At 46.4% G+C, this 20261-nt stretch overlaps 1 protein-coding gene across 3 annotated transcripts in view; it reads left to right on the plus strand.

Annotated features, from left to right (window-relative positions):
• The window catches only part of ARHGAP22 (Rho GTPase activating protein 22), a 178863-nt gene extending 170009 nt beyond the window's left edge, over positions 1 to 8854 (plus strand). For all 3 annotated transcript variants that reach the window (XM_067025201.1, XM_059051974.2, XM_067025203.1), the window contains 2 exons: positions 1478 to 2381; positions 8302 to 8854. In XM_067025201.1, coding sequence (XP_066881302.1) covers positions 1478 to 2381; positions 8302 to 8530 — 1133 coding nt within the window. In that variant the 3' untranslated portion in view covers positions 8531 to 8854. The remainder of the gene's footprint in view (positions 1 to 1477; positions 2382 to 8301) is intronic.
• Positions 8855 to 20261: the final 11407 nt, after the last annotated feature.

Genomic DNA, 20261 nt, shown 5'->3' on the forward strand with positions numbered 1-20261 from the left:
AGTACCTTACTTCTACCACCGCATTTTAATCTTCACAAGCAGCCCACACTGTGGTTACTGCCCCCAATTTACAGATGAGGAGACAGGCCAGGAGAGGCAAGGTGACTCTGTCAGCCCGACTTTTCAAAGGGCACAGGTGCAGGCTGGCATGGAAATGAGAGCCCTGCTTGGAGACCCCACGGAAGACTGTCCCGGTGGGGTTAGTGTGAGAGCCTAGTCGCTCACAGGCAGGAAACACGCAGCCAGCCCCGGCTGAGCGCAGACGCCGGCAGGGACACACACAGGACCCACCCGACGCCAGCGGGAGCCTGCTGCCCCTGGCGCCAGGCAGGCTGAGGGCAGAGTGGCCATTCCTGTCGAGCGTGACCTAGGGGAGGGGCGGGGTGGGCTGTGGAGCTGTCCCTCGCTGCCCCCAGCCGCCCCCAGCCGAGGGTGTGACCGTTGGGGGTGGTGCTCTCGCTTGGCACGCCCTTGGCCTGACTGGCAGGTCTCCCTAGAGCTGCCGCCTGCCAGATTGCACAAACGTCTGAGGGCAGATGCTCACCCCACTGACTTGCTGAGTTCCTGCCTCACCTACTTGTCTGGACTAAAGATTGTTTACTTAGTTTTCCCCACGATTTTGTTACTTCTAGTGGGAGGGTCCACCCAAGTACTTCACCCTCCTCATCACCCAGAAGCCTCCCCAGTCTCTGGTATTTGGTTGAGGACAACAGGAGGGAACGAGGCAGGAGGATAGATACCATGGTCCCTCTGCGCCGCCTCCCTTTGTCACTGACCCCTCCCCCCACCCCACAGCCTCAGGAACCGAGTCCCCACAGATGCCACAGGCTGCATCTCAGGGGCTGTGGCCTGGAGAAGAGGGATTGTGTGCATGTGGGGGGGGCTGTTCACATTGGGGGGCAGCCGTGTGCATCTGTGTGCACGGGGTTGTGTGTGTATGACTGTGTGTATGGGGTTGTGTATGTGTGCCTACATGCACCTGTAAGACATCTCTACTCTGTGTCCCAGAGCCCTGTGACCCCCAGAGTGTGGACGGTCAGGCACGGCCACTGTGGGCAGCATATGGGGCAGCCGAGAGGGCCCTGCCGTCCAGGTCCTGGTTTCCAGTCCCAGCCTGCCCTTGGCTCAGCCCGCAGCCTTAATAGGCATTGTGCCTGCTCCTCCCTCCGCCAGCTGGGTGGAGTGGGTGCGAAGGGACAGTGCTGCTCTGTGCTCCAGGGCCCACATTGGAGGAGGGGGATTCCTGGGTATGGTCCTTCTGCCCCTGCCTGGATTTGGAGGGGGTGGTGGCCATCCTTTCGTTTGGGGTGGCACACGGCAAGCTCTTGTTGAGTCTTCACTTGAGGAGTAGCCTGGTTTGGGGCTACTATCAGGGCTGGGCACCCTGGGTTCGAGCTGCAGCTTCCCCTGACTGGTCTGGAGAGCCTGGACTGGAGGCATTCACAGCCAGGCTTTTCTTGTTCCTTCTTCCTGGCAGGCACTTCTCTGGTCCAGCACCTGATGACTGTCCTGATCCGCAAACACAGCCAGCTCTTCACTGCGAGGACCACGGAAGGGCCAGCCTCCCCACGCGGGAGCCCACCATGCACCGTGGGATGGGGCTCCGAGGAGGTCACTAGGGACAGCCAGGCAGAGCCCGGCAGCCCCAGCGCCCCCAGCCTGCCCTCGCACAGGACCTCTTCTCTGGATGGGGCTGCTGTGGCGGCATTCTCTAGAACCTCTCCCACGGGCCTGGGTAGCCGAAGCAGCCCTGCTGCCACCAGCCCTGGGAAGAAGGTGCAGACTCTGCCCAACTGGAGGTCTTCCTTCCGGCAGTCAGGGTCCCGGTCGGGGAGCCCGAAGGTGGGCACCTCATCCCTGGAGGTGCCCATCATTTCCTCTGGCGGGAACTGGCTCATGAACGGGCTGTCCTCCCTGCGAGGCCACCGCCGGGCCTCATCGGGAGACCGGTTCAAGGACTCAGGCTCTGAGCAGAGACTCTCCACCTATGACAACGTGCCCCTGCCCAGCCCCTTTCCCAGCACTCCCAGCGTGGCCAGCATGCCATGGTCTGGGGCCTCTTCCTGCGAGGTCTCAGCCAGGGGCTCGGTCAGCAGCTGCACAGCGTGCAGGGCCAGTGACTCCTCTGCCTGTAGCTCCCTCCACACTGAGGGGGCCCTCGAGCCCTCCCCTGTCCCCAGCAGCAGTGAGGAGTGCAGATCCCCAGACCTGGACCACGGCCTGGACAGGGTGGGCGCCTGCATCAGCAGCAGCGAGCCCAGTGACCCAGGCAGCCCCACCCAGGACCTCGCCCACCGTACTGAGGCTCTTCAGGGCCTGGTCATGGAGCTCAGGGCAGAGCTGTGCCGGCAGAGGACTGAGTACGAGACGAGTGTGAAAAGGTAAGGGGCTGCAGCTGCTGGGCGAGTGCGAGGCGGGTGCTCCCCAGGCCGGGCAGGGCCCTCGCAGCCAGCCAGCTCACTGGGCACTGGTCCAGGCAGTCAACCTCTGGCTCTGAAAGAAAGCCCCCTGGAGGCAGGGCTCAGAGCAGCCAGTGCCCAGGAGCCGCCTTTCTGGGACAATGCCCACAGGACAGGGCTGGGAGTAAAGGGGTGGGGATCCTTTGTCTGGGAAAGCTCAGGAGCTGAGTGGCTGGCATGCTGTCAGAGGCCTTTGATGGAGAGGCTCAGAGTGGCGGTCCCTCTGGGGCCCTCAGGGAGGAGGCAGGCCCCCAAGGTATGTCCTGTAGCCCAGGAACTGGGACTGGGGCAGGGCACGTGTGCACTGCAGGCCCCACGCCAGCCTGGTTGACTGCCCATGGTTGGACCTGATGTAGTGAGGACTTCTTCTGGATCGAAATCTGATTTTCTCTGAGGAGGGAGCTGGCCTTGCTGAGCCAAGCCCTCCCTTCTGCTGGGTCACAGAGGACACCTTGTGCCACCTTTTTTTTTTTTAATATACAAATTTATTTATTTATATATTTTTGGCTGCGTTGGGTCTTCGTTGCTGCCCACGGGCTTTCTCTAGTTGCCGCGAGCGGGGGCTACTCTTCGTTGCGGTGCGCGGGCTTCTCATTGTGGTGGCTTCTCTTGTTTTAGAGCAGAGGCTCTAGGCGCATGGGCTTCAGTAGCTGTGGCTCCGCCGGCTCTAGAGCGCAGGCCGCTTGGTTGTGGCGCACGGGCTTAGTTGCTACGCGGCATGTGGGATCTTCCCGGACCAGGGCTCGAACACGTGTCCCCTGCATTGGCAGGCAGATTCTTATTCACTGTGCCACCAGGGAAGTCCCTCGTGCCACCCTTTAAGGTTTGCAGGCTTGTTCACTGATGGGCCCTGGTTCCATCCTCCCAGCCTCCCTGTGCAGAGGGCATTTTCCAGCTCTGAGAGGCCAAGTTCCCCAATTAAAATCACCAGCAGAGCCTACAATGGACAGTGAGCCGTGCTTCCATCAGTGTCTCAGACCCCTTAGCTCCTTTTGCCCCAGGCGTTGCATCAGCCTATGCATCAGACCGATGAACCCATGTCCCACTCACTAGCAGGGGGCTTCAGTGCATTCTGAGTGCTTCCTTTTTCCATCAGACAGTGGAGGTGGAAGGGACTCATGCTTCTATTTCTGAGCCTGGGATTCCCACAGGGAGCTGGAATGGTAGCATTTGACCCTCTTGTTCTGCTGGCAGCTGTTTCCTGGGCACCTGGGGAGTGTCAGGTGTGTGCAGTCTCTGTGTTCACGGCAGGAAGATGGCAGGAAAGGGGCCATGAGGGCAGCAACCCCTGCCATGGGGGAAGTCACAGCAGGCAATGTCAGAGCCAGGACTTGAAGGACCGATAGGACTGAGCTGAGTAAGGAGGAGAAAGGACAGACACAGTATGAGTAAAACTCCAGGGTTTAAAATTGTGGAGAAAACCCACAATATAAGCACTGGGTTGGAATTTACCAGTCAGAGGTAATAGCAGGAGCTCCCTGCAGATTCACTGGAGGGTGATTACTGCTGAAGATGAGCTCAGAGTGTACAGGAAGTGTTACTCGGCGGACACTGAGGGCAGCCTCAGAGGGGGTCAGAATTAACGTCTCACTTTCTTGGCTGTTTGTGGAGCTGACTTGAGCTTCTAGATCTTTCACCTTCTTGGAGGCTGGGGTTCTCAGGGGAAATGCAGTATTGTTGCCTGGCAGGCTATGGGTTCGAGTCCCTGCCCCACTGTGTACTGGTGGAGTGTCTGGGCAAGCTCTGAAAACGTGGTAGTGTCGGGGTGGGGCAGGCGGCAAGGCGTTTTGGCAGGAGTGATGCTTTGATTTTATTGCCAGTGAGATGTGAAGCTGCTGGAAGACCTGGAGGACTTTGATCACTTTGATGAGGTGTACTGACTGCTATGCTCAGGAGCACTTGATGAGGCAGACAAAGACCAGTTAGGAGGCCATGGCCATCTAGGTCAGACCTGTGGCTGCCATGGACCTATGGGGCAGCAGTCGAGGTGGGAGAAGCAGCCAGATTCTGAATATGTTTGGGTTATTCCAGTTGATCAGGTGTGGTGGTGAGAAAAAGAACTGACTTGAGAGACACCATTTTTGTTTTGGCCGAGCATCTGGAAGAAGGTGGTCACTGAGCTGGGGAGACTGGGGCTATAGGAGGGTGACTTGGGGAGGAGGGCAGGAGCTCAGCTGTGGGTCTGTTAAGTTGGAGATACTTATTAAGTTTCTGAGTGGACTTGAGGGAGATAAAGATTGAGGGTTGTCAGCACATTGAGTGCTTTAAGTGCTTCAAGTCTGAGGCTGGACAAGGTCCCTCAAGGAGTGGTGTGGAGGCTGTGCTCAGGAGCACCAGGGGGCAGGGAGGACCTGGCAAAGGAGGGGCCTGGACGGGAGGAGAAGCAGTGAGGCGGCTCATGGCAGGGCCTGCTGCCCCTGCCCTGGGGGGGTGTCTTCTGACATTATGCCCTGTGCTCCCCAGATGGGAGGCTGGGGTGAAGGGAGGCTTTCTCCCTTCTCCATGCTTTTTTTTAAAAAAAATTGAAGTATAGTTGGTTTACAACATTGTGTTAATTTCTTCTGTACAGCAAAGTGATTCAGGTATACATAATACATATATTTTTTCATATTCTTTTCCATTATGGTTTATCCCAGGATATTGAATATAGTTCCCTGTGCTATACAATAGGACCTCATTGTCTACCCATCCTATATATATAATAGTTTGCATCTGCTAATCCCGAACTCTGAATCCATCCCTCTCCCCACCGCCACCCCTCCCCCTTGGCAACCACAAGTCCGTTCTCTATGAGTCTGTTTCATAGATAAGTTCACTTGTGTCATATTTTAGATTCCACATATAAGTGATACGATATTTGTCTTTCTCTGATTCACTTTGCTTAGTATGATAATCTCTAGGTCCATCCATGTTGCTGCAAATGGCATGATTTCATTCTTTTCTATGGCTGAGTAATATTCCATTGTATATACATACCACATCTTCTTTATTCATTCATCTGTCGATGGACATTTAGGTTGTTTCCATGTCTTGGCTATTGTAAATAGTGCTGCTATGAACATAGGAATGCATGTATATTTTTGAATTCGAGTTTTGTCTGGGTATATGCCCAGGAGTGGGATTGCTGGATCATATGGCAACTCTATTTTTAGTTTTTTGAGGAACCTCCATACTGTTCTCCATAGTGGCTGCACCAACTTAACATTCCCACCAACAGTGTTAGAGGGTTCCCTTTTCTCCACACGCTCTTCAACATGTTATTTTTAGACTTTTTAGTGATGGCCATTCTGACCAGTGTGAGGTGGTACCTCATTGTAGTTCTGATTTGCATTTCTCTAAGAATTAGTGATGATGAGTATCTTTTCATGTGCCTATTGGCCATATGTATGTCTTCTTTGGAGAAATGTCTATTTAGGTCTTCTGCCCATTTTTCAACTGGGTTGTTTGCTTTTTTGTTACTGAATTGTATGAGCTGTCTGTATGTTTTGGAAATTAAGCCCTTGTCGGTCACATCATTTGCAAGTATTTTCTCCTATTCCATAGGTTGTCTTCGTTTTGTTTGTGGTTCCCTTTGCTGTGCAAAAGCTTTTAAGTTTGATTAGGTTGCATTTGTTTATTTTTGCTTTTATTTCTGTTGCCTTGGGAGACTGACCAAAGAAAACATTGTTGTGACCTATGTCAGAGAACGTTTTGCTTATTATGTTCTTTTCTAGGAGTTTTATGGTGTCACGTCTTAGGTCTTTAAGCCATTTTGAGTTTATTTTTGTGTATAGTGTGAGTGTGTGTTCTAACTTCACTGATTTGCATGAGGCTGTCCAGCTCTCCTAACACCACTTGCTAAAGAAACTGTCTTTTTCCCATCGTATATTCTTGCCTTCTCTGTCGAGGATTATTTGACCACAGGTGTGTGGGTTTACTTCTGGGCTTTTTATTCTGTTCCATTGATTCATATGTCTGTTTTTGTGCCAATACCATGCTATTTTGATTACTCTAGCTTTGTAATATTGCCTTAAGTCTGGAGTGCTATGCCTCCTGCTTTGTTCTTTTTCCTCAGGATTGCTTTGGCAATTCTGGGCCTTTCACAGTTCCATATAAATTTTGGGGTTATTTGTTCTAGTTCTGTGAAAAATGTCATGGGTAATTTGACAGGGATTGCATCAACTCTGCAGATTGCTTTGGGTAGTATGACCATTTTAACAATATTAATTCTTCCAATCCAAGAGCATGGGATATCTTTCCATTTCTTTGAATCACCTTCAATTTCCTTTATTAATGTTTTGTAATTCTCAGCATATGTCTTTCAATGCCTTGGTGAGATTTATTCATAAGGTTTTTTTTTGTTGTTTTTTTGGGTGCAGTTTTAAAGGGGATTGTTTGTTTCATTGTTAGTATAAAGAAATGCAACCAATTTTCTATGTTAATTTTATATCCTGCTACCTTGCTGAATTCCTTTATCAGTTCTAGTAGTTTTTTTTTTTTTTTTTTTTTTTTGTGATATGCGGGCCTCTCACTGTTGTGGCCTCTCCCGTTGCGAAGCACAGGCTCCGGACACGCAGGCTCAGCGGCCATGGCTCACGGGCCCAGCCGCTCCGCGGCACGTGGGATCTTCCCGGACCGGGGCACGAACCTGTGTCCCCTGCATCGGCAGGCGGGCTCCCAACCACTGCGCCACCAGGGAAGCCCAGTTCTAGTAGTTTTTGTGTGGAGTCTTTAGGGTTTTCAATATATAGTATCATGTCATCTGCAAATAATAACTTTACCTTCTCCCTACCAATTTGAATACCTTTTATTTCTTTTCCTTGTCTGATTGCTGTGTAGGACTTGCAGTACTATATCAAAGTAGTGAAAGTGGGTATCCTTCTCTTCTTCCAGACTTTAGCCCTTATCCATGCTCTGTGTTCAGTGGTTGAGGGTGAAGGCCCAGGCTCATCCTGGATGGGGCAGGGGATGGATATTTGCTTCATGTACACCATGTGCCAGGTGGTGTGCTGTGCATACGTGGTCTCCTTGGTCCATCATAGCTACAGTGCATAGGTGGAAGGCCATCCCCTGCATTTTCAGGGTGAGACACCAGGGCTCAGTGAAGTTTGAGTCCTGCCCACAGTCATGTGTCTTGTAGTCACGTCGCTTCCTAGGAGCCAGGTGCAGCAAGTCCCTCATGTCTCACAGGAGTGGGTCGTCTGGTTGAAAAGATAGATGTGCTAAAACCTCTACAGAGGCCTGAGGTGTAGCTCTGTGGTAGCAAAAAGGAGCAGTAATGTGGGTGATACGCTGGGGAGGATCAAGAGAAGCTTCCCAGAGGCTCAGACATTTGGGCTCCAGCGTGAAGGCCGAGAGGGAACAGAAGATGAAGTGACAACCTGAATGGTGTTTCCTATGAGTTGCTGTCTCTGCCTGAAGCTCAAGGGGTCTCGTAGAAGAGCAAACATGAGGACAGTTTCCTGCTCCCCTCACGGTGCAGGGCTCAGTCCTGTTCTCTGCCAGCTGGCAGTCCATCCCTCAGCAGGACAGCTCTCTGCCATCACAGCAGTTAGTCCGGAGGCTAAGTGGTTTTTGTATTTGAGTGAGGACTCAGGGAGGCCCCTGGCCTCTAGTGCCAAAGGCTGAGGGGAGGGTCTCGGGGATGAGGCCCCACTGGTTTGGGGGAAAGCCCCAGGGTCTATGAGGAGATGCAGTCCGTGTGGCCTCACCCAGCACCGGGTCTGAGCCCGCACACGTCCTTCCCCTGGTCCCAGGCCTGACCAGCTCCTTCGCCCCACCAAGTGTCTGCTGACAATGGAGTTTTCTTGGCAAACCCAGCAGGCCCAAGTCTAAAATGATGTCTTTCTTCTTGAATTTTAAGACTCGAAGAAGGTAGTGCCGACCTGAGGAAACGAATGTCACAGCTAGAAGAAGAACTAGACCAGGAAAAGAAAAAGTACACAATGCTGGAAATAAAGCTGAGGAACTCGGAGCGGGCACGGGAGGATGCAGAGAAGAGGAACCATCTGCTGCAGAAGGAAATGGAAGAGTTTTTTTCAACCCTGGGAAGCCTGACTGTTGGGGCAAAAGGTGCCAGAGCACCAAAGTAAAGGAGTGGGGAGAGTTCGCTGCTGCTGCTGCTGCTGCTGCTGCACAGCTTGCCCTCCCTAACCTCCTGCGGCCTTGGGAGGAACCAGAGCCTCTGCAGCTTGGACCTGGGCCTCAGTGGTGCCAGGAGATCTGGTGCCAGCTGGAGAGAGCAGTCCTGACACCCCTTGTCAGGAGCCCCGCTCTGGATCTGGATGCTGCTCTGAGTAGGGTGTGGCAGGCGTCAGAGGGGACAGTCCCGTGGCTGCCAAAACAGGTGGCACCTGGGATCTGAGTAGCTCACCATGACCTTTTTGCATTCTTTATTAAATTTGCCCTGAAAGCATGATGCCTGGATGCCTGACTCCTTTATGGGCATGCAAAGTGAGGGTACCAAGTGTCCTCTCCTCTTTCTTGCAGGGTTGGGAGTCCTCAAGGTGTCCCATGGGTGGAATGGCATGGGGCCTTCAGAAGTGGGGTGCAAAGGTCCCAGAGGAGCACCCAGTGTTGCCATGGTCATTGAAGCTGGACTTAGGCACATCTCTGTGCTCTCAGCTCCATCTTCTGTGCTCTGGGCAGGATGGTTTTCCTCACTGCTTGCTCCCTCTCTGAGCCACCTGGGCATCGGCAGCTTGTGTCTGTCCTGGACTTCCTCTCAGGTCTTCCCCTGTGACCTGCTTTCCTTCCCTTGACTCTAGCTCTGCTCCAAAGCCAGAGCCTGTGAGTCAGAGCTCAGCAAGGGTGCTGCACTCCCTGCTTCTGCACCCCGGGAGTGTGCAGGGTGACAAGGTGTGCCTCTAAAGGAAAGGTGAGCCAAGGTGGTGGGTAGTGCCTGTTCTCTGTCCTCCAGGTGCAGATGCCTCAGACTGTGCCCATCTCCCTTGCAAATTCCCCTCGAGCTGGTGCTAACCCCTCTCCCCTGCCCGCTTACCTTCGTCCTCCAGTTCATCCTCAGACTTCAAGGCTCCACGGGGGTAAATCCTTCAAGAAAGCCTTTCCGTGGCTGCTACCACACACAGCCCAGGCCTGGGCCAGAGCTCCACAGGATGTGCCTTCAGGGGCAGCAAAGAAGCCACCTCTGAGCAGAGGGAACTGGCCTCTGGGGCACAGGCAGTGCTAGTGCCAGCATCACATGCTCCTGCTCATGGTATCCTTATCTATCAATCACCTCTCACTACCCCCATCAGTAAACTGCAGTGGTTTTGAGGGGAGTGGGGTCAACAGAGTGCCCCAATTTCTGTCATCTCTGGAAAAGTCATTCAGGCCCAACCACCCATCTACCTGGAGTCAGGTATAAACTATCATGTGATAGCAACCCTCTAAATGCCAGGGTCTCAGTGCTCCCAGAAGTGCTGGCTCTGCACTATAAGGTGCAAGCCTACAGGCCCAGGCCAACTGGTAACTCTAACAGTGGTGAGGCAGGCCAATGACTGGTCTGCTGCTGGGTCACTTTTGGCTTCACCAGCCAAGAGGACAAGTGGCTGCCGAGGGCCCTCCGCATCATCAGCAGTCAGAGTTCTCTTGCAGAGCTCTGAGGGGTGGCATGAGTGGAGAGCACTACCTGCATCTGCTCCCAGGACCAGTGCCATCCCAGCAGTCAGTCTGGGTGACTAGCTTTCCCAGAAGGTGAAATATTGCCTTTCTCTGTTCAAGGAGAAAGAAAATAATACGAAGTGACTGATTCCTCACAACAACTCAGTAACAAAGGAATTAGCTGCATGCTCCCCATTCAGAGGAGAAGCTGAGGCTAGGAGGAGATTGGTGGGAACACCAGTGTATTTTATGGTCCTGAGTTCCCTCACCACAGCCCTGAAATTCTGCCGATTTTGACCTAGAAAGAAAATGCTGCCAAGCTATCAAAAGAGCAGAAAAGACCAAAGGGGTTTCACATGATGAAAGGGGGGCTGTCTTCTCTTAGCCATTAATAGTGGCAAAGGCTCAGCTTCTGGCCAAGTCCTTGCCCCAAACCAGCTCATGAGCCGCATCTGCCACCTGCTGGCAAAACTAAGACCTGCAAATGTGATTTTTCTCTGAAAATTAGTTGGCAATATTCAGTAGACGTTCTGCCCTCCAATTTCCATTTAACAGCACCCCTCCATTCTATCTGTAAAATGTACTGACTTCTGCCTGTAGAGCACGCTGAGCACTGAGACTGGGGTGCTCTGGTCCAGTACCCTGTACTCATCTGCTTCGTTCTCCTCAGTTGAGCTGCATTTATAGAACCTGTTCCCAAACCTGTGGATTCAAGTTGTACCTATTGTAATGACATCATTTAATATTTAGTAAGCCTATGCAACTAGAGATTATCATACTAAGTGAAGTAAGTCAGAAAGAGAAAGACAAATATATGATATCACATGTGGAATCTAAAATATGACACAAATGAACCTATCTATGAAACAGAAACAGAATCAGACATAGAGAAGAGTGGTGGTTGCTAAGGGGGAGGGGGTTGGGGGAGGGATGGAGTGGGAGTTTGGGATTAGCAGATGCAAACTATTATATATAGAATGGATAAACAACAAGGTCCTACTGTATAGCACAGGGAACTATATTCAATATCCTGCGGTAAACCATAATGTGAAAGAATATAAAAAAAGAATGTGTATGTGTATATATATATATATATATATATATATATATACACAACTGACTCACTTTGCTGTATAGCAGTAATTAAAATAACATTGTACTTCAATTAAAAAAATACATTTGAGAATCTGATGAAGGCTCTGGACCCTTTGAAGAAGAAAAATAACCACATATACTAAAAATTCAGCTTTCAAAGACCTCTTGAAGCCTGTCACTAAATTCTGTAATCAGAGTTTAGAGATTAAGGGGTTAATAACAATAAATCCTTAAATTTTAAAATAATAAGTAAACCAATGAATTATAAATGTGAAAAGACAGGGAATCAATTTTTTGAAAACCTACATGAATGCTCTCAATAAAGGCAACTTACTAAAAAAATTTGTCAAATTATGGATGAATCAACCATGCAATAGTGAAAATTGAAAATCTAGGATCCTGCTCCCAAATTACTTCAAAAGTGTTTTAAAATTTGTGTTTGACTCTAAAGAAAAACTGGAAATTTTAAGCCTCATACTGAAAAAAAGGGAGTTGGCTTATTTTAAAAGACTGGCAAATGTCCTTTTTTTAAGAAGTTAGAGTACAGTTTTAGGGATGTGTGTGTATGAAAGACAGGCAGAGACAGAAAAACAGAGGGAGAGATATTCTTAGTTTTACCTGACTGGTGGAATAACAGACCAGGCATGAACCGTGTTCACTCCACACAGTAAATGGGCTTCAGAATGGAGTCCACATAACCAGGCTCCGTGATCTGTGGGCAATAAATGGAGTCAGTAACAATATCCCCCTCCTTTTGATGCAGGGCCCCAGCCCCTGGAGAGTTCTCCCAGTATCCTACATAGTTCCATCACAAAGGGACAGCAAGACGTGGCAGCAGCAGTGGTGGAGTAACTCATATCTACTTAGCTGGGAGCTGTCTCACGTATGAGACACTGTCCCTTTGTGACAGAACTGAGACTGAAGGACAGGAAGGGGCAGTCATGCAACCAGACAGTCGCAGGCAGAAGGAGAAAAGCTATAAAAGTTACATGAGTGCCAGCATCCTTGCTGGCATGGTAGGAGATGGACAGGGCTAGAATCAGACAGGGGCCAGACCATGTAGGGCCCTGTCTCCCATGGTAGAGTTATTTTTATTTGAAGGGATATAGGAAAGCATTCAAGTGCTTTAAATAAACAGCCATGAATTGGCTTGCATTCAACAAGACTCCTTTGGCCCCTGGGGGACAGTGGATGAATTTGGGGGCAGGAAGGAGTAGCAGTAGGGAATTTAGTCAGGGAACTACTGGTGTGGTCCAGGCCAAGTGGAGTAGTGTAACAGGCCAGAAGCTAGACAGTAATGGACTGAAGACTGAATGAGAGGTGAAGGGAAGATACTGTGCCCAGACCAGTCTTTCCAGAAGTGCAGATGTGAATGGGAGCAGAGAAATAGGGTGGTAAAGTGGAGGGGGCAAGGGAGAGCTTTTAAAGAAGGGGATTACTGGAGCATGCTTGTATGCTGCCAAGAATGATCCAGCAGAGAGGGAGAGACTGGTGAGGAAGAAAAGAAGGCAATAACAAGGAGAGGCAAGTCTGAAAAAAGACAAGGAAAGTGGAGGGGTTGGCTTCAGAGAGAGATAGGAAGATGGAGGACGGGGACACAGTTGAGGTAGGTTTATGGAAATGCATACCAAACTCTTCGAGAAGTCCTGAAAAATGATGAACATGCATACCGTTACTTAGCAGCCCCAAATTTATTTGAACACAAAACGTTTTATTCACATAAGATTTCTCAGGTAGTAGAGCACAATGGTTAGAGTGAAGACAGAGGCAGACTACCCAGATTCAGATCCTAGCCCCACTGCATTGTTGGCTGTGTAGCCCTGAGCAAGTTACTCAGCATCTCTGTGCCTCAGTTTGATCATATAATAGGAGGGGAGAGTAACAGTTCTTACCTCATAAAGTTGTAAAAACTCTGTGAGCTCATACAGTCAAAGCACTTAAGTGCCTGGCATAGAGTAAGCTCTCCAAGAATATTGCTAATTCAATACAGAACTAGTGTTCAGTGCAACAAACTTCAGGCATCACTGCTAGGTATTGAGTCCTTGAAGGGTTTTAGGGAGGGTGGGGGCAGGATAACCACTCTGGCAGCATGGTCTGCCCCTCCTCCACTTCCTCATCCCTTTCTGGGCTCCATCAGCAGTCTCCTGGTACCTTCCCAGTTCCCTTCTTAATAACACGCTGGAGCATGACCTACCTCATTCTTTGCTGCACCCTGTCTCGCACTCGTCACTGCTCCTGGTGGAGGATTTGGTATTTAGTTCTCCAAGGCAGCTGGTAACGAATGGATGCGCCATATCAGAATCATCTTGGAAAGCCTGTAGAAAAACCATTCCCCTCATAGTTCTATTTCTATATCAGAATCACCTTCTCCCTCCCTTCTCCCTTCTGAGAAAACAGAGCCATAAAGAGTTTAGGCAACTTGCTGTAGGTGAGGCAACTAGTGTGAAGGATTCTACTTTAGGTATCTGGTGTCAGAGCACATGCTCACATTACTACGGTAATTTCATAGTGCTGTATGCAGTTTCCTTGTGCCAGATTTTGAAGGCAGTGAATACTGGACTTCAGAGGATAGAAACGGTATAGAAGATAGTCCTAGTCATTAGCTTACCCAGACCAATGTTGACTGAATGCCTACTTCCCAGTCATCACGATCTAGGAGTAAGACAGGCTCTTCCATCCAAGGGATTCCAAGGCGAAGCATCAGTAAATCAGCACACAGGATGCCCTCACAGAACAACAGGAAAAGACATACAACACGTTGTTGTCTTGTATTCTCTGTGGAACAAAACGGGGAGTGCATGAACGAATAAATTAAAGGAAACAGGCAATGGGGACAAGAAATAAAAAGTCCTTGCAGAAGTGTATCAGAGGAGAAATTATCAAACATGGGCCTTCAGCAATGAGGATTTCAAATGGGCAAATGGCGGGAGTAATGTGCACAAAGATGTAAAGTATATGCCATGGAGGAGGTTCAGCTGGAATGAGCTGAATGGCAGGAATGATATATGAAATAAAATCAAAACAATGTTTAATTCTACTTCTCAGAAAAAACAATAGCAACAACCCTCAATACTGATTCTGAGGCATGTCTCTCAAGTGAGAATTATTCTTACCAACCACATGAAAACTGGGACTACTAGGGATGAAGAGGATGACTTGGGGGTCAGCATGTATATAAGTTCTCAGATGGGGGACCACACAAAATTCCTTTCTCTGCAACATTTCTCCATTATCTTAAACCATTTCTATTCCTTTCCAAGACTAAAGTCAACAATTATATTTGCTTGACACTAATTATTCTGATAAAAGTACACAAAGTCAATCATTTCAGCAGCCCTGTGACAGACTATCTCCCATCCTGTGACAGATGAAGCAGCACCAGGCTCAGCAAAGCTGAAACTTGTCCAAGATCACCCACTCTCTCCATCTGGAACTCAGGCTAGTCTGGATCCATAGGACTCAGTAGATCCCACCCTCTCCAGGACCTTGTCTCATCAAGGCACATGTGCTTTTAAATTCTCCCTTTTAACATGTTCTGACCCCTCAGTCTACCCCTTTTCTCTCAAGACATTGTCATGATTCTTTATATTTCCTGCCAACTTTTTGAAAGTACTGTTTTTACTACTGCTTCACTACTCATTCATTCCTCAGCAATCACAACTATGCCCCCACCTGTCTGGGTAACTCTAACAGTCTTACTTATGTTACATCCAACAGGAATCCCCTATCTTTTCCCTGTCCACAAAATGACACCAGTGAAAATGGTGCACAGACCACACAAGGGGACGATGCAGACCTCACAAGAGAAGGGACTACAAGACTGGAGAGGTCTACAGGCAGTTAAGGAGCAATCTTTCCTTTCCTTCCATTCCTGAAATACTAAGTGGCAAGCTGATGCCATACCTGAAGTGTGTTCTGTCATGAACTGTGATGTACAAACTGTAAAATACACTGAATATATTTTCCCTGCACAACCTCTTGTGTGCTGACCAACTGGCCCCAAATGCTAATCTTGGCAACTTCACTTATGTTATGGCAATCTGAGTCCCCAATTTTCCATTCTCAATATGAACAAAGTATCTTTGGCTTCCCAGTCACCAATCTCCATGCCTCGTCTAACCAGACCTGATCCCACTGTCAGTGACCCTTGTAAAACAAAGGTGTGATCCATTAACTCCTCTTTCTCAGAAGCTTGTAGTTCCTACTGCCTTTAAAGTGATGACAATTTCTTCAAAACGTTTCAATTATGATCTTCAACTTTTCAATCTTATCTCCCATCACATTCTCTCTTTACATTCACACCCCGCCAGGCCATTCCTCACTCCTTGCCTTTCCCTTTACCTGGGAATACCCTTCCTCTCCAAAAATGCCTTAAAAAATATGCCTCCTCTGTGAAACCCTCATTTCCTATAATCAGTCCTTCCCTGTGTCCCTTCAGCATGGTCTTTGCTCCTCACACGACACTTACTTCAATCAGGCTGACAAGACTCTGAGTGTCATCCATTTTTAGATCACTCCTCACTTCCAGCTTCTAACATAGGGTCTTAGACATATATGCACATATTGATGGAATTAAATGAAATATATTACTAACTACCAAAGCAGGGAAAGAGACAACAGGATGTTGTAAATGAAATATGTTAGAAGTCTAACTTTACAGAGCATATCTGAAGTATCTTTTAGTTTCAAATGAAGTCCAAAGACATATTGGTGTATTAGCTATAAAAGCTAAAAAAAAAAATTTCAAACAACAAAATCAGTACAAATCAATTTTCATTCACATAAAGTCAATGGACCTTTTGAAGAGCAACAGTAAAATAAATGTAGTACTTCAATTAACAAGAATGCATTACTTACTCCATTTTATTTGGTGTCACTAGGGTTTTATGGCTGGGTGGAAATTAAATTAACTCAACACTCCACACGGATGTCTGCTCTTGCCACCCAGTCTATCACTGGAGGCCTCTTCCTTGACTGTGATGAGGCAGAGAGCACCAGGTTGGCAATCACATCAGCTGATGGAGCAGCAGTGGTCAGGTAGAAACTTGGCCCAGGCTATCCTTTCCTCAGAGCAGGGAAGCTTGAATGCAGGCGAGGGAGGTGTGACCCTCATGGATATGAGTGTTATCTGGAGCAATAGTTGAGCAAAATGGAGGAGTGTCACCACATAGAGACTGGGCATATGCAGTGACAGACCCTGACACCCACATAGCAGCCTGCCCAGTGCAGGCAAGGAGAACACCTGCATGGCAAAGCTGGAAATGCGCTTAGAGCTGAAATCCCTGGTTTGTTTTGAAACAGATCCTTTTAAAATACTTATTCTTGCCAAGTGGCCATGATGGCTGCTCTCTCACATGGTTACAAAGAACTAGGTTAAGGGCATTGAAGCAAATTCCCTTTTTAAAATAATGTTTCTCTAGCAAGTTCAAACACCAGAAAAGCAAGAGTAGGTAAATGAGAAAACAAAGGTGATAGTTTCCTCTTCACAGTTTGTATAAAATCCAAATCTAAGAGACCTGCCCTAGTACCCCTTTGATCCCAATCCATAGGAAATCTTAAAATTGCCCAGAAAAACTTTTTATCAAAAATTTATATTTTGTTTTCAATGAAAAACTCTTAATTTCATAATTTTCATATCACTTTTTTCTTTTTTATTTAAAATATTATAACCAATTAACATACTAGATGACATTGTTTACATTCCAGTGGTGCATGTTTAATGACTAGGGCATGAATGATTAAAAACCACAATAATTATCTCAGCATTCCCTACAAAGTGCCCCATTTGTTTTGTCTAGAGGAGGGGAGAGGAGAGGGAATGGAACACAGGGAAGGGAGAGGAAATGAAGAAGCAATGGCATCATATAGGGAAAAAAGCAAATGTCAATTATCATACTTGGGTTTCAGGTTTCAAAACCTGTTGAACAGGATAAACAATAATGAGAAAATAGATGTCACAGTCCAGGTAGACAGCTAGTTCAGTTTAACTTCATCGTTCGGCTAAAAGATTAAGAGCTTCTCAAAAATATACCAAATATCGGGCCTACAAAAGTAATTTATTTCTTCGTAAAATTTACTAAGATTTATTCCTTTTGTAAAATGTAAAGAATGGACTGATATCACGAGCAGGTTTCTACTTACAAAACCAGACAGTAATTATGTCCAACGAGCACATCTAACACCATACTCCAAGATACACAGTGAAAGATTTTACAGGTGAGTCTCTCTTACCGGTGCAAGGTATATATTTTACATACTTACTGGTATTGTGTCGACACTGGCTGTAAAGTATTTAACACACATTTATAATTCACTCAGTGAAGACCTAACAGTAAGGGCAACCGCTTACTTGGGAAAGCATAGAAAATTAGTGTGAGGTAGTTCAATAAAAACCTAGTTTAATTTGTAAGTTATTGTGAGAAAAGAACATTGTGCAAAACTAATCCACAGGTAGTATTTCTCAGAAGTTTCAGTAACAAAGAGAATCTAAATTAGAAATGGCCAGAATGTGTTACTCTTACTAGACTCTCCTTAAGAGAACTTAACTAAGAGCAGTTAGTTTGAAATTAATTAGGACTTTTGTTTTCCTTACCAGTTTTCTAATCATACCCCAAACTACACATTTCTGCTTCAATGCCCTTATACATCTTCATCTTTCTTACTATTAAGGAAAAATTAGCTTCCTCTGATTCAGGAAAAACCTACATCTTCATCTTTCTTGCTATTAAGGAAAAATTAGTTTCCTCTGATTCAGGAAAAACCTAAGAGAGATCAGTAGAAACACAATGTATACTAAAATGTAAAGGATCCGGAGGCAACATTTAAGAGGGCTGCTAATGACAGAACAGTAGTGTTTGGTTTTTCTACCGGTAAGAGTTTACTGGGGTCATGGGGCGTCATGCATTCACTCTACAGCTAATGTGTGACTAATGAACAACACTCACAAACTACAACAGTATTTTTGAAAATAGACTGTTTTTACCTCAAAATGTTGTACAGGCTTGTGCCTAGGCAACAATGAGTAGTTACATCTTCATAGTGTAGCACATACTGGCCGATAGTGTATACCAAGTCTTATCTGTAACCCCAAACGGCTTCACTTGCCTGCTGCTGATTTCACTATCAGATCATCCACGTCCTCTTCACCTTTACCTTTTTAGACAACACAGCAGGATTAGCATGGAACAAAATAATGAAAGGGCTTACAGGAAAGTCTGCTGCTTTACATATATAATCAAGCTTCACTTAAGAGGCTGGCATTTCTCTTAGGAAGTCTGGTGTGAATGCACTGTACGTTTACCAACTTGGAAGAGTGCATACCAGGAACAATCAGCAGCCGAGGGTGTGTAACAAAATGAGAGCTGTTCAGCAAACAGTATGAAAGAGTTGAGATGCTTTGTTTATGTCTATTATAATTAAGCAATCCCAACAACACAATCATTTAACAAATGGTCAGTTTATATTAGAGGGTAACAGAACAGTAACCAGGAAGGAATATGTAGAAAGAATTATTGTCTCTTTCCTAACCTATAAAGTTAAATAATATATCTTGGTCAAAGTAATTTTCTGACAGTAAGACCATGGGTATATTAAGTATATAAAGTTGAAAAAACAAAGTTATAAGATAAGCAAAGTGGCTTTATATAAGTACTGCTTGACAGAAATCTTATTTGTAATTTCTTAAAAAAATGTTTAAGATGTTTTAACGGTTCAAAAGTAAAATAAAAAGAACTAGCACAGTTTTAATTTAATACAGTTAAGAGAAGAGGGAAGGTTGTACTTAGCTATTCATTTTAAAAAACCCAGGACACACAACACTTAGACTTTGTTTTCAGGATATAACAAGTATTTTAGTCTACATGACTAATAAGAATTGATTTTCTCTGATCAACTGAAACATGCTGGTTGGCAAGTGGGAGCTGGCATTTACAACAAACAATACTGTAACAACACTTGGTTTTCCTTGCTTAACCAAAATCTGTATCAAGAGATGGCTTATCAGTGAGGAAAAAGAAAATAAGGGAATCTTCTGAGAGCATGTCAGTTGTTAAAGTGCAATAGTGAAATAATCTATCCTATAGAAATAAAGCTAGTTAACTGTCAAACTAATAAAAACTAGGAACACACTACACTCATGCTCAAATTTCTTCTGAAATTGTAAATCCAATCCTGTTTCTACAATTCAAGAGGTGTTATAGTCTTAAAACTTTAATTTGCCTAATTAATGCACCCTGTCATATCAGTAGAAAAGGGATTAATAAAAAGGCTGCCAACTTCAAAAGAGGCTAGAAATCATCACTTTAACCATCAGACAAACTTAAACTTACTATTTCAAAGCATATAAAATGGCTATTAATGTATTTTAATCCTAAATATTGCACATTAACAATGACCTAAAATACCTTACTCAAAACGAATTTTGCACTGAATATATGAATAACATGCCAAGTGGACTTTCAGATGCTGCACATTGAGCCGCACCAGTTCTTGCTCCTGCTGGTCATTAATTCCATTGGGCTTTCTGCCTAGAACCTTTTGCTTACTTAAGTATGCATTTCCCAGTTCATTACATGAAATCCCTCTTGTTCCAAAAATAACAAAAAGTGCCTGGGGCATTACAGACAACATATTTCAGAGATAGTGAGACTTCAATGACATTTTACTTAAGAAAACTTCAGTTATAGAGAAATAATTCTGCAGATATAAAATGTAAACAGTTAACATACAACTGTCAGGAGCAGCGCCATTCTTACACTGTTCAACATCCACATTGTGTGTTTCATTGAAAATCAGGTATAAAAAAATGAAAGACTCAGACTAAATAACCACTAATTATGCCTGCTCTGCTCAATGTGAAGAAACAGTCCGTAGAAAATGATATCCTATATATGGCTGTGTGCTACTATTTTCAGATGAACGGTATATTGCTCATTTTATACATCACCTACAGAAATCTAAGTAGGCTTTGGAACCTCCCAACAGCTAGTATAAATATGATTATGCCACAGGTAGAATCAAATGGCCAGAAACACCCTGAGAACTGGTGCTCAACTGACTGACACTCTAACAAGAAACCGAATAGGTCCAAGGGCCCGAGGCTGCAGGAAAGAGAAAGACCAGACTCTA

Source organism: Kogia breviceps, chromosome 2 (genome assembly GCF_026419965.1).
Source record: "Kogia breviceps isolate mKogBre1 chromosome 2, mKogBre1 haplotype 1, whole genome shotgun sequence".
NCBI lineage: Eukaryota > Metazoa > Chordata > Mammalia > Artiodactyla > Physeteridae > Kogia > Kogia breviceps.